This window comes from Cyprinus carpio, chromosome A10 (assembly GCF_018340385.1).
Source record: "Cyprinus carpio isolate SPL01 chromosome A10, ASM1834038v1, whole genome shotgun sequence".
Taxonomy (NCBI): Eukaryota; Metazoa; Chordata; class Actinopteri; order Cypriniformes; family Cyprinidae; genus Cyprinus; species Cyprinus carpio.
In genome coordinates this window covers 11,365,897-11,381,437 of record NC_056581.1, presented here as the reverse complement: position 1 = coordinate 11,381,437, position 15,541 = coordinate 11,365,897, and the positions used below count along the sequence as shown (strand labels likewise).

At 35.5% G+C, this 15,541-nt stretch overlaps 1 protein-coding gene across 4 annotated transcripts in view; it reads right to left on the bottom strand.

The window, feature by feature from the left end:
* The window catches only part of LOC109097198 (disks large homolog 2-like), a 206,903-nt gene that overhangs the window by 104,667 nt on the left and 86,695 nt on the right, over window positions 1-15,541 (bottom strand). For all 4 annotated transcript variants that reach the window (XR_006161001.1, XM_042765209.1, XM_042765210.1 and 1 more), the window contains exons 7-8: window positions 15,261-15,422; window positions 12,420-12,479 (exon numbers count right to left, since the gene is read on the bottom strand). Coding sequence is in view for 3 of the 4 variants with exons in the window: in XM_042765209.1 (XP_042621143.1) it covers window positions 12,420-12,479; window positions 15,261-15,422 (222 nt within the window). In the remaining variant the exon portion in view is untranslated. The remainder of the gene's footprint in view (window positions 1-12,419; window positions 12,480-15,260; window positions 15,423-15,541) is intronic.

Here is a 15,541-nt window from a genome sequence, read left to right as displayed (position 1 = left end):
TATCACCACTGCACCAGCAATCACCTGAAACCAATGGGAAAATGTGTGTGTTCTGTTTAAACTACCAGTGACTTGCTGTTAAATGCAGCTAGGAAATAGTTTTAAGTGCACTGTATGCTTTTCAGGGAATACATTTCTCTCTCTAACAAAGCTGTGAGGTGTGCACTGATGGAACTAAACTTGAGTTTCCAGGTGCACTCTGGGAGATTAAAGGCAGTTGGTACTTAAGACACTCTGACACAAATCAGGAAGTGTAACAGCAGAGTGGTGCAAAGCAGCAGGGAATGAAGTAGATAAGACCTATTGAGTCAGATAAATACAGAAGGTTGAGGACAGAAAGTGATTAGGACCTACAGTCCACTTTTCTTTTCTTTTTTTTCACCCAAACTGTGAAATGTGATCAGGACAAAATGAAAATGATGAAAAGTGGCTGTGTTTATACAGCAGGAGAATACAGCTGCATGTATGATTTCATTCACACAGTTTGGTTAAAAAAAACAGAACATCAAGTGTTATAATCTTAAATTTATAACATATAATATATAACACATAGATTTTTAATGAATCCATCTGAAATGTATGTCTGCATTGTATCACACATCTAGTTCTATAATTATACTAGACACATGACACACACACACACACACAACCTGTCAGAATTTTGGAAAAATTATCATTTTAAAATGTTTTTTGAAAATCTCTTATGCTCACCAAAGCTTAGTTTATTTGATCAAAAACGGTAATATTGTGATATATTATTACAATTTAAAAGAACTGTCCATTTTAATATTTAAAATGTGGTTTATTCCTGTGATGGCAAAGCTGCATTTACATTACTCCAGTCTTTAGATCCACATGATCCATTAAGAATCATATGCTGATTTTGTGCTCAAATATTTCAAATTATTTTAGACTGTAAAAATATTTCTCAATATTATTGTTTTTACTGTATTTTTCATGTAGCCATGGTAAGCATATTTTCTAACATGCTTATGTACAGGTCCTTCTCAAAAAATTAGCATATTGTGAAAAAGTTCATTATTTTCCATAATGTAATGATAAAAATTAAACTTTCATATATTTTAGATTCATTGCACACCAACTGAAATATTTCAGGTCTTTTATTGTTTTAATACTGATGATTTTGGCATACAGCTCATGAAAACCCAAAATTCCTATCTCAAAAAATTAGCATATTTCATCCACCAATAAAAGAAAAGTGTTTTTAATACAAAAAAAGGTCAACCTTCATATAATAATGTTCAGTTATGCACTCAATACTTGGTCGGGAATCCTTTTGCAGAAATGACTGCTTCAGTGCGGCATGGCATGGAGGCAATCAGCCTGTGGCACTGCTGTGGTGTTATGGAGGCCCAGGATGCTTCGATAGCGGCCTTAAGCTCATCCAGAGTGTTGCGTCTTGCGTCTCTCAACTTTCTCTTCACAATATCCCACAGATTCTCTATGGGGTTCAGGTCAGGAGAGTTGGCAGGGCAATTGAGCACAGTAATACCATGGTCAGTAAACCATTTACCAGTGGTTTTGGCACTGTGAGCAGGTGCCAGGTCGTGCTGAAAAACGCAATCTTCATCTCCATAAAGCTTTTCAGCAGATGGAAGCATGAAGTGCTCCAAAATCTCCTGATAGCTAGCTGCATTGACCCTGCCCTTGATAAAACACAGTGGACCAACACCAGCAGCTGACATGGCACCCCAGACCATCACTGACTGTGGGTACTTGACACTGGACAGGCATTTTGGCATTTCCTTCTCCCCAGTCTTCCTCCAGACTCTGGCACCTTGATTTCCGAATGACATGCAAAATTTCCTTTCATCCGAAAAAAGTACTTTGGACCACTGAGCAACAATCCAGTGCTGCTTCTCTGTAGCCCAGGTCAGGCGCTTCTGCCGCTGTTTCTGGTTCAAAGGCACACGCCTGTGCACGGTGGCTCTGGATGTTTCTACTCCAGACTCAGTCCACTGCTTCTGCAGGTCCCCCAAGGTCTGGAATCGGTCCTTCTCCACAATCTTCCTCAGGGTCCGGTCACCTCTTCTCGTTGTGCAGGTGTTTTTTGCCACACTTTTTCCTTCCCACAGACTTCCCACTGAGGTGCCTTGATACAGCACTCTGGGAACAGCCTATTCGTTCAGAAATTTCTTTCTGTGTCTTACCCTCTCGCTTGAGGGTGTCAATGATGGCCTTCTGGTCGGCAGTCTTACCCATGATTGCGGTTTTGAGTAATGAACCAGGCTGGGAGTTTTTAAAAGCCTCAGGAATCTTTTGCAGGTGTTTAGAGTTAATTAGTTGATTCAGATGATTAGGTTAATAGCTCGTTTAGAGAACCTTTTCATGATATGCTAATTTTTTTGAGATAGGAATTTTGGGTTTTCATGAGCTGTATGCCAAAAGCACCAGTATTAAAACAATAAAAGACCTGAAATATTTCAGTTGGTGTGCAATGAATCTAAAATATATGAAAGTTTAATTTTTATCATTACATTATGGAAAATAATGAACTTTTTCACAATATGCTAATTTTTTGAGAAGGACCTGTAACATGTAATTATATTTTTCAAAGTTTGTTTTTTTTTTGTGAGGGATGTGAGACTGGTCGTGGCGGCAGTGTTGCAACAATATATAGTGATATTCTCAATGTTATTCAGAAAACAGGATACAGGTTTAACTCATTTGAAATATTTCTGCTAAATGTTACACTGTCAGATATGCAAAATAAATATATTGTATCTCTTGCTCTGACTAGACCACCAGGGCCGTATACAGATTTCCTAAAAGAATTTGCAGATTTCCTCTCAGACCTATTGGTAATTGTTGATAAAGCACTAATTGTCTGAGATTTTAACATTCATGTTGATAATAAAAATGATGCATTAGGACTTGTGTTTACTGACCTAATAAACTCTTGGAGTCAAGCAAAATATGACCAGGCCCACTCATCATTTTAATCATACGCTAGATTTAATTATATCGCATGGAATCAATCTTACTGATATAGATATCGTACCTCAAAGTGATGTTACTTACCATTTCCTTGTATCGTGCATGCTGCATATTACTGATATTAACTATATGGCTCCACGTTATCGTCCAGGAAGAACTATTGTTCCAATCACAAAAGACAGATTCAGATTGTTTATTTAAATGGGGAGTCATCTCATTCATCACCAGTAAAATATGGAGTGCCACAAGGATCTGTCCTAGGTCCTCTGCTATTTTCAATATAAATGTTGCCCCTTGGTAATATTATTAGAAAATGCGGGATTGGTTTCCACTGTTATGCTGATGATACTCAACTATATATCTCAACAAGACCAGATGAAACTTCTAAATTATCTAAGCTAACGGAGTATGTTTAAAATGTAAAAAATTGGATGACCAATAATTTTCTCCTATTAAATTTAGATAAGACAGAGATATTACTTATTGGACCCAAAAACATTACACAGAATCTCATAGATTACAATTTGCAACTAGACGGATGTACTGTTACTTCCTCTAAAGTCAAAAATCTGGGTGTTATATTAGACAGCAACTTGTCTTTTGAAAATCATATTTCCCATGTTACAAAAACAACATTCTTCCATCTTAGAAACATTGCCAAGCTACGAAACATGTTACTTGTTTCTGATGCAGAAAAGCTAGTTCATGCATTCATGACCTCTAGACTGGACTATTGTAACGCACTGCTAGGTAGTTGTCCTGCATCTTCAATGAACAAGCTACAGGTAGTCCAAAATGCAGCGGGTAGAGTCCTTACCAGTTTAAGAAAATATGATCATATTACCCCAATCTTACAGTCTCTGCACTGGCTACCTATTAAGTTCTGTATCATTTACAAAATATTATTACTTACCTATAAGGCCCTTAATGGTTTATCTCCTGCATATCTAACTAGTCTTCTACCACGCTACAATCCATCAAGCTCCCTAAGGTCACAAAACGCTGGACTTTTGATAGTACCTAGGATAGCAAAGTCCACTAAAGGAGGTAGTGGCTAGATTAACAAATAACCAGAAGCCACCCAATCAAAATATTCCCTCACAATTTAATATTAATAATTTCTTCACTGATAACATCAGAACAGCATTCTACAGCATCTAATACTTCAGCTTCATTCATCACACCTGAAGAAAACTGCAGTGCATTACAACTATAGGACAGGAAGAGCTAAATAAACTTATCACTGCATCTAAACCAACAACATGTTTATTAAATCTTGTACCCACTAAATTACAGAAAGAGTTGTTACCTGTAGCAGAAGAACCACTTCTCAATATTATTAACTCGTCGTTATCTTTAGGTCACATCCCAAAACCATTCAAGCTGGTGTTATTAAGCCTCTTATTAAGAAACCACAACTAGATCCTAATGAACTGGTAAATTACAGACCCATTTCAAATCTTCCATTAATGTTTAAAATTTTAGAAAAAATTGTGGCTGCTCAATTGTGCTCCTTTCTACAAAAAATTATCTCTATGAAGAATTTCAGGCCCCACCATAGCACAGAAACTGCACTTGTTAAAATTACAAATGACTTGCTTCATGCGTCAGACCAAGGCTGCATCTTATTGCTAGTTTTACTTTATCTTAGTGCTGCATTCAATACCATAGATCATGACATACTCATATATCAATTACAAAACTATACGGGTATTCAAAGGCAGGCTTTAAGATGGTTTAGATCCTACCTGTCCGATCGCTACCACTTTGTTTATTTAAGCAGGGAGTCATCTCAATTATCAACAGTAAAGTATGGAGTGCCAAAAGGATCTGTCCCAGGTCCTCTGCTATTTTCAATATACATGTTTCCCCTTGGTAATATTATTAGAATATAATATTTTCTAATAATACTTCGCAATGATTTGTATTGTGAAAATCGCTATACAAAACAAAAATAAATAACTAAAAATAAATAAATAAAAAATAAATACATTTGCATAATTTTGCCCAAGACAACTTTTCTTCTCTTAAAAGCAGCGTCAGCGGCCCAGTGCACAAACTATGACAGGAACAGTCTAGTTCATGAATATTCATAAATTATGTGTTATTATTCATAAATTCATAAAATATTTTTTATATTACAGTATAAAAATGATTTTCTAAAAAAAGGAGGACATTAGTAGGTAGCCTTAGCCATAGTGGGATTGCATTTTACTGTTTGCACTTTTATTTAGCCCACTGTTAAAGCAACCAGATGCTTGACTGTAAAGTCTGTTTTATATGGCTAGCTTTTTATTTATTTATTTTTTCAACGAGGTCAGGAAAAACAAACCTCTTTAAATGATCAGAACAAATTTAGTCATTTCTAAAAGTCATTATAGTACGCCCCTGCATGTGATCAACAAATACAGACAAGCAGCCCTTACTCTGAAAAACCAAGCTCCAATCTCTTGAGTTTCATTTTTATTTAAAAAATGATGACACAGAGAGCAGCCATATAATGAGTTGAGCAAAAAACAGCATAAACATGGGCGTCGGGTCCTGGAGGTCTCTGAAACCCTGTCAGTAAAACCCACTTCACATTCTCTCTGTTGTTTAGCACTTGCAGTGCAGCATAACCCTGTTAGAGCTACTTACACTCATTAGAGATACAGGGTGAAGGTCACACACACACACACACACACACACACACACACACACACATACACACAGACAAGCACACAATAACAAGGTCGGGCCCAAGCGTGGGTCTGATTATTAAAAACATTGCAGTCAGGCACATCTGTTACCAGGCAACTGCTAGGATCTGACTGCATTCATGGACTTTAAAATGACAGATTTTAAGAAAGGAGGACACGATTACATGTGTCCTATCTATAAAACATCAATGCCGGGATTTGCTATAACTAAGACAAAAACTAATAAATATAGTCACATGGTGTAAAATAGACAGTCAAGTTCAAAATATTTCCTTTTCATTGGTGATTTGGCCCAAGAGATATTTCATCACCATTAAAAACCAAATTTAATGGTAAACGGTAAAACCTATTTTCAAAACCAAAAGCTTAAAGCCAAAATTTTTTTGCTTGAAGCATGCATTTCAAACAGTCTGTGAGGACTGATCGGGATGCCTAGATATTTTCACTTTTATAATCCCCAGTCTCTGTAATCTGCAATTAAGGATTTGCAGTTTAATATTCATATCACTGTGTTTGCTTTGGTTAAGAATGACCTTCCTCAGCATCTGTGAGGAAAAGCTAAGGAACAACAAGATGCCTTTGCTTTAACAATGCACCTTCTCACTGGTTAAATATGTAACTTTATTGACAGATTAGGGTTGGGCTGATAAACGATGCCATCGTCCATTGCCGATGGCTGATAGACATCACGATGTTGCGCCGGCAAACACTGATTGATCTGTGCCGTGCTGCTTTTAGTCGAACACACCTAGTGCTGCAGACTTATTGGCTCACTGACGTTGATGAGATTAACCCCTTAGGTATCGAAATTTGGTACCAAACGACGAGGCATTCTATACTCGATTGCATCGAGGCAATTCGCTTGGTGCCTAAAAAGTATCGTACTCGATACCCAGCCCTACGTTTAAGTACATCTTTTTTTTTTTCAAGCATGAACTAAAATGCTCCAATATTGACTTTGCTGACATATTTAACTAAAAAAAAACATAAAACAGGTATTTAATAGCAGCATCAGGTTCTAATATAAAATTAAGGTTATACAATGAAGCAAGTAAACCACCAGAAACAGATGGGTAACACATGTGACTCTCTCCTAGCTGTTCTCTAAATCTCTGGAAGCGTCTCACTACTCTCTCATGTAATTTTCCAATTCAACAGATGTTAAGTGTGTTTACATGATTTATATGTCAGCATCTGTTGATCTGTAAAATGAACGCTTTAAAGATTCCTGTAAATATTCTCACTTTGATTCAGTTTCTTCTTGATATAATTCACAAAATATTATTTTTGTGGGAAAACTATCACTTTAACAGAAGTGAGTCTTTAATCCACAGCTGACCAAAAAGCTCTAATATTCTCAAAAAAAAAAAAAAAAAAAAAAAACTATGCTTGACAGCCAGCCGAGGACTGGGATCATCATTGCAGGTAGAAGTAGTGCATGTCAAGGATTCTAATTGCTTTAGACCTGGTGCAAATCTCTCAAATATCAAACTGTATAACAATGACATTTCGACTGAATGCTATTTCAAGGACAGTGACACTTTAGAGGAAGTACTTTTGTCAGTGTTAAAATACTTTCTCCTCTCCAGGTTTAATATGCAGAAACAGTTATTAGCTCAGCCATTTGTAGATTAGCTTATTAGGTTTTTGCAAGTACATCTATAAACTATTGTATAATTTATGTTAAAAAAAAAAAAAAAAAAATGTAAAAGAGCATTCCCAGAAGTCAAAATACCTTTGCTTTTCCAATTTGTATTATTAGTAATGTACATTGAGGTGTTTTGTGTTGTATTTCATGTTATTTAGTTAATGTTTATTGCATTATTTTAGTGATGGTGTTTTGTCATTGTGTGTGTGTGTCTGATCCTGTGCACAGTCTATATATATGAGTATTGGCTGTGTTTTATATACAGACCACTTACAATGAAATCTGATTCATCATGTGGTTTTCTGTTGTACCACTAGCATTATTATTTCATGTTTATCACTACATTTAGATTGGCATAAGTTGTAAAATATACAGCCACAACTACACCATCCCGTAACACCTGAAACATTATCACCACATTACCATGTTTTATACAGTGAATTTCAGGCAGTTTTTTAAATCATAAATATAACAAGATAGATCTTTTACACTGCAGATTAGATTATTCAGAAACAAATTGCAATACCATTTTGATAGTGGTGCAGATATTACACACTCACCTTCGTAAGTAGCTGTTGACAATAAGCAAAAAGTAAAGTGCTTCTCATGAGCAACTATGGTCTCTAAGTGACAGTTCATGTAAAGAAATCCCTCAATGGCAAAACAAAACCACTGACAAGGACAGTTTACTCTCCACATCACTTAAAAAACATAGCTGGCCCCTGTAACTCTCCAAACACTCTTTTTCTCTCTGAGAGTCCTGACTCCTAAAACCCCTTCAAAACACAAAGTCTATGAACAAACTAATGAGTTCATCACTTAAAAAAAAACAAAAAAAACCCTGGAGCCAATTTCATTAAGCTCATGGTTCTAGGTAGACATAAGCGCTTTAGTTAAAGTGATGTGACAAAAATGAGAAGACCTGAAAACAATTAGTATGCTAATGATACAAATTCAAACTCCTTGACTTTGTTACATGCGCTGGGAAAATTAAGATTACATTCAGTGAATATAGTTTTAATACAAATGCTATTGATATTTCTAAAAAAAATAACAGTAAACATCATTTTACAAATGGTGAATATATAAAAAGAAATTAAGAGCCACAGGCCTGTATTTTAAACTTTTTTTTTTTTTTAAATTAAGAGCCACAGGTTTTTAAAACAATAATAGGGCCATATAAAATGTTCTTCTTATTTTTTTCTGGCAATCAGATAGAGGCATAAAACAATTTAATTTATCCTAATCAAAAGAAAAACTCTTTTATTTTTGCACAACAGAGGTTTACTGTTAAAAATTAAAAGAAAACAAATGTGATTATTCCTTTAAAAATAAAGATTTATTCATATTTATTAGTAGTAGTAATAGCATTGTTGTTACAATGAGTCTTAAGACCGCTAAATAGTAATATATGTTTGACAATTTCTTCATGTTAAACTAAACTTTTGTTTTGACGGGTTGCCATGAGGAACTTGCAGCTTCTGTGTATGTGATATGATGGTAGTTTTGTAAAATTAAATGGTAAAATGCTAATGAAGTGATTTTTAGAGCTGCTGGGGATGAAATTTGTGTATTCATATCATCATAATGAGATGACAGAGACTAAAAACACTGCGAGCGTTGTCCGTGCTTGTGTAAACAAACCAGTTTTCATTCATTCATTCATTGCGGAAATTATGGCGCCTTTACGTGTGATGTCAAATGCTTCTACAGATTTGTAGTATTACTACCGAATTTTACCTGAGCATTGCAAATCGCACATAATGCTTTCTTCTTGGTTCTTGTCAGCAGTATCTCCGCCATGATAAACACTGAATGACTGACAGGCTTTCTGTTGTAACATTGCGCAAGGTAAATAAGAGGGTGACATCTACTGGAGAAGACTAATGAAAAGATTCACATTAATCAGATCTTCTTTTAAATGTTTGCTGAAATAAATACCGGAAAAGATCGATTCGCAGCTTTTGAGAATCGATATTGAATCGATGTCATTTAAAAAAAAAAATTGATCGAAAATTGTATTTTTTTGCCCAGCCTTACGTGACAAAATAGCACGCCTCATAATGAACAGAGGCAACTGTTGTGAGTGGTATGGCATCACTACTGTATGTAGGTGCTAAGGTGATCTGAGGCAGTTCTGGGTGGTTTACTGGCCTAAAGTTGTGGTCACATTTACTGTTGTTCAGCTAATTTTTGCATGCAAAATCATTTCAATAGGAATCCACACGATCTGGAATTTCATGTGAGGGCGAAAGAGTTCCACACACAGATTTTACAATAATTTTAAGTTGGTCAAGCAAATTTGCTGCATTGACCAAACAAACTTTTGTGTGACTTCTGTGCAGTGTTGTTATTGTTAACTAAAACTAAAACTAATTTTCATTCATTGAAATAATGCTGAAATTAAATATAAATATTACATGAAAAAAATAGAAAAGTTGAAAATCAGAAATTGCCTAAAATAATATAAACTCAAATAAATACAAATGAATAGACACTTGAACAATAATCAATTAAAACGGACAAAAGCAAAAACTAAAACAAACTCAAATGAATTCTGAAAATGTAAAACTAAAAGTGAATTTCGAAATATTAATAAATACTATAATAGTATATAAATAATACTAAAACAACACTTCTAATTAAGCTGTGCTCCATACATCACTACAATATTAACAATAGACCTTTTTTTTGCTTATGTGACCACACTAAGTTACACTTTACGTGACAATGTTTAATGAGTTTAAAAAAGTATGCTAAATAATAAGTTAATACTTTAACATATTTCTTCCTGTTGGCAGCTGTGCTAAATTATTTTGATATGGATTTAGCAGTAACAAATTTGTGATTAATTAATGTATTTAGGTCTCCTCACAACTCTCCTTTCCTTTTTTTTAGTTCTTCTCCTCGCCTTCCACCTCCTCCCCTCCTCTTTTCTTTCTTTTCAAGGTAATTGCCTGATCTCTAATTCCATCCAAGGCTCATCTCCCAGACAATCAAGCCTGGTCTTTCACTCCGACCTGGGCACATACAGAGCCCTGACTCTGAAGTAATAATTTCACCAGGGAGCAGAGATAACCAAACAATCACCATTAACCCTAAGCCTTTGCTGTCTCTCACTACTTTTCTGAGATGCGCTCTCTCAGGAAGAAAAGAGCTCTCAAATCACACTGATTCCACTAATAAATATCATGCCTCACCCCTGCTGATCTCTGCTCATTAAAACCACAGATGTTTGCTTGACTGGTGGATGGCTAATATCTCATCTAGAAAGTGCATGTCCTTTCTGCTTGTTACGTTATTCAATAATGTGACTTGAGGATCAATATCCTGTCATCCGACTGTCAAGCTTCTGAGACAACCGTCTTACGCAGCCATACAATTATTGCTTTGTGTTAAAGCAGCTTTTCAGTAGGAGGACATGGTTTGAAAGCAGGTGACAGGTGTGCAAGCTGATTCACCATGTCTAGCCCTGCAGTGATTCAGAGAGCATAATAGTGTTACATTTCTCACTCACCTCTTGGCATAATGGTCCCACACTCACTCTCTTCAAGCCATGAGGGGATGACAAGGCTAGAATATACATGCAGAGAAAGTCGATAGGGATTTAATCAACAAGTTTGGCTATTGAATATAGAGTGCATCCAGACTGAGAGCTTCTATTAGTCTCATGTAGAGAGACTTTTGACCATCTATACAAAGTCTTGTCCTCGACATATTCCGGCCAAAAACTGCTCACTTGGACAGGAATGAGTCATCTGGTCAACATGTACATATGAATATACAGATTTGCTCAAGGATATTTTGTGTAAAAATTCTTTAAACTATTCATGAATGTGTGCCATCTGAGGCGTGTGGTGTGGTCATACTATATATCTTCAGAGAACAAGGAAGTCAACAGCCCTTTTTTAGGAGAATGGAAATAGCCGTATAGAATTAAGGTAAAATATGTGGAAAATAATGTTTTAAGCATTAACACATTACAGTGCACCCCATAAACACAATCAAGCCTTTGAAAACAGCTGATTTACCACCGCTTTAATATTATTATTATAAATATGATATTAAATAATAAAAAAAAACTAATAAATGCAGATTTATTTAAATATACAATATGGCATTATATACATTTAAAAATATTTATTTTTAAAATAACATTTCATATTAATATAATATTAAATAATAAGAGTATTTAAAGTAATACAAATAATTTTTTTTAATTACAAATAATTAAAATAATTAAAAAATAATATTATAATTTTGCATATCTATAGACTAGTGTGACCACAACATATGCCTCCTACAGAAACACAGTCTGCATAATCTAGCTTCTCAACAGCAACTGATGAAGCTATGCTTGCTTGCATTTTTGTTTATTTCAGGATTAACTTGTACCTCATTCAGTCCTGAGGTGTGACAGATCTACACGTTGAAGCTGTTAGCTAATCTTCGGTGGAGCGTCCCTGGCGTGAGCAGGGAGACATGGAGAGGATGGGCTGTCATGGTGATGGTCTACTGAGGCCATAGCATTAGCACAACTGACAGACTGAAGAGGCCGAGAGGATGGTTGAAGTGTGTGTGTATTTACTTTTGTGTGCCTGTGATTTACTTTTGTGTTATTGCGAGAACTGGTAGATCTTTCAGAGATGCACACACACACACACACACACACACACACACACACACACTAACAGAAACCAACAAAGATTTCTCCCAATGGTCTATGTACCTCATCTGCAATAGACATCATCAAAATATCAGCAGCAATCACACTGAGTGACATATTCACTCAAAAACAAGCATCACGAGTAAAATAGTCAAAAAGATGAACATAACATAAATTGATTACACTTGTGTCAACCATATTTTGGAGAAAATAAATGTGATTTCACTGCACAAATGGGTTTCTTCAAAGGGAGGTTCTGGTTGAAGACCCAGCAGTCTGTTATTTAGACCCTCTGAAGAATTTCATGCGGATGTCACACAGTGTCGGAACATTGGCACAGACGTAATGTTCCTGAGCACGGATGAACCACAACAACAAAAACCACCACATCAACAACAAGAAAACAACGGGGAAAAATAGACACATTCAATAAAGATCACAAACTTGCCAGGTAGTTTGCTGCGGTCACCCCCGGGTATGTTAGATCAAACCGGGTAACCAGCGCAGGCTGCAGGCGAGAAAATACAAAACAGCGTCACCAGCAATCGGCTGCACTCAGAGAGGGAAGAGAGAGGCTGAGGAGACAGGATGAAAGACGATGAAAAAGCAGACATACTGCATGAACCATGAGAGGACGTAAGGAGGGGAAGGAAAACAAAAGATGGCAGGATGAGGCTTTGATTTCAAGGTTATTTTGCTCTGACCCCCTAAGACAACCTTCCGACCCTGGCTGCACACAAATGGTAAAAGCAATCTGAGGCTGTCACACAGAGTGTGCTCTTGCTTTCATAAACAGCTAGACAGAGAGGAACTGAACAGAATGCAGGGATCTCAAGATGAAAAGTTGAACTACATTTAACCCGACACGGCATCTTAAATTCTACACTCATTGCGTAAGATGCTGAAAAAACAATGAGATGCATCATAGTGACTAAAGACATCTGTCTGATAAATGTGTAAATAAAGCAATCACTTAAAAATAGCGCAGGAAGCATGTAAGAATATGTCTTGTGTGTGACAGTGTTTTCACCTTGCTTTGTGGAACAGGTAGTGAGAGGAGTAGGTCAGTGCAGATTTTTTTTAGTCCTACTGACATTCTGCACCTGAGTGTCGATGAGAGTTTGCTCTGAGAAATCACATATGTAGGATAGAGGTTGTTGTGTGACTGGGGGAGAAAATGGCTGTTGGCAAAATAGAAAGACTGAGGTCTTAAAACACTGTCTGCAGAAGAGATGACAGTGCAGAATTCTGATGAGCCTAATGCTTTAGACAGGTCTATACACTCTGCAATTAAATAATACACTCCCTCAGATCATATAAAAGCACAGAGCTTTTGAATCATCTGCAGACAATTAGATGAGGCACAGACTGTTAATGTCTCTGTGGCTGAGAGCATGTCTCCAGCAGGGACATATCTGATCACAGAAAAACAGCAACAAAAGCTGTTAATAAATAGATATGTTTTGTATCTGCCACTTGAATACAACACACTTTAGAAAATCCACAAATAGGCAAAAAAACATTATTTATTTACAAACTATTCAATAATCCATGTTTAATGTAACATTATCAAGTATCCATTGAATTGATATTCATTTCTCATTGCAGTAAAATATTTTTTACATTTAAATTAATTTATTTAATTGTATACATTCATTTAATTTAACAATAATTTATTAATAAAATAATGAATAAATTATTTAGTTTTATTTACCAAAAACATACACCATTGTTTAAAGGTTTGGGGTCAGTAAGTTATTTCTAATTAAATAATTTAAACAGAACCTCCCTAACAATAAATGTGTTTAGCAAAGAACTTTATAAGAAGTTCTGGGAGATTCTTGCCCCCATGTTTCTTTGTATGATTAATCATTCAGTTTCCTAATTAAAATTTCCAGCCACATTATATAAAGTCAATATAGTTTTAATACCCAAGCCTGGACGGTTCTAACATTCGGAAGACCTTTATAATATAATGTATACGATCGTACAACAAAAGCATGCTTGATGCTTGAATTTGATTATATTTAATGGCCTTATACATTTGCTGCTCTTAAAAAGTTTGGATTCAATAGTACTCAAGGGTATTACATATGATAAAACAGAGGCTTCAGTTCTTACAAATCAGTCAAATAAAAATAGCATTGTTTTAACCACTGCACGAGTGGAACTTCATTGAAAACTTCCAGCGCAAGTGAGTTTGATCATCCCTTTCTCTTTACTACTAGTTTTCACACGAAATAAACATGAATGAACATCTCAAGTAATCACTCAATCAGTGCTTCAAACGCGGAATACGTCAGTAAAACAGCTTGTAAACAAAATGTCACATGGCATTTAGTTTACCTCAGTGTACACAGTTTATTAGTTCACTAGCGAAATAAAGTCTAGAGATGAGCATTTTGCTAAATATTAGACTATTCACTCATCATATTTTACTTTACCTGTTAGTGATGTCTTAAAGAAAGAGCTATTTGTTCAGTAAACCACTGTTTAATGCTGTACCGAAACCATACCGAACCGTGACGTCAAAACCGAGGTACATACTGAACCATCATGTTGTACTGTATATATATATATATATATATATATATATATATATATATATATATATATATATATATATATATATATATATATATAAAGGTTAAATTTGTAATATTTTACAATATTGCTGTTTTTAATGTATCATATAAATATTATACTGTATCTTATAAATCTTACTGACCCCAAATTCATCTTTCAAATTCAATCAATCAATCAATAAATACATAAATTCTGTAATTGTACTAGGATTTAAAAGGTGGAATGTCTCAAACATAAATATTTGTTAAATAATTATTTTTGATGATTTTACTGCGTCTGACAAACACAGCATAAAATAACCTACCTACTGCCACAGTCAAAGTGGTCTACTATAATGCACCCACAATCAGCCTGCTTTTAAACTAAAAACTGAGCACCATCTAGTGTTGAGAATTCCTATCACAACAGCACAGCTTAGCACAGTTCTAGAACTATAATGAAGACTAATCCATAACCTACAGTCTTTAATCAATGTCTGCATTACAAGTCATACTCTTTCCAATAAAGACATTAAAAAACAAATAAAATAAAAATGATTTCTTTAGTTTTTTTTAAATTAGTAAATGAATGAGGAATGAAAGCATGACATGGAAAACAGGACACTTGTAGAGGCAACCAGACCAACACACAGAATGAAAAAAGAGAGGAGAAGAAAGACAGCAATGTCAGGAGGGCCATCGTGTTACGAGAAAGGGTGACTTACCTTAAGTGGTGAAATGTGAGAGTGGGAAACGTAGCCATGCACATTCTCTATTTCTGAGAGGTTTTTCTCCGATACGTGCACCAGCTCCGGAGCTCGGACTTCATTGGTGAGCCGCGGGAAGCCATGTTCCGGAGAAGGGGAATCTTCATCCTGATACCGGTACTATATGTGTGAAAAGAAAAAGAAGAGATGGGCATACAAAGGAAAGCAGAGAAAACTAAAGGAGAAAGGGCAGAAAGAAAACCCACAATCCACTGCAGAGCAAAATGCAACAACGTAAT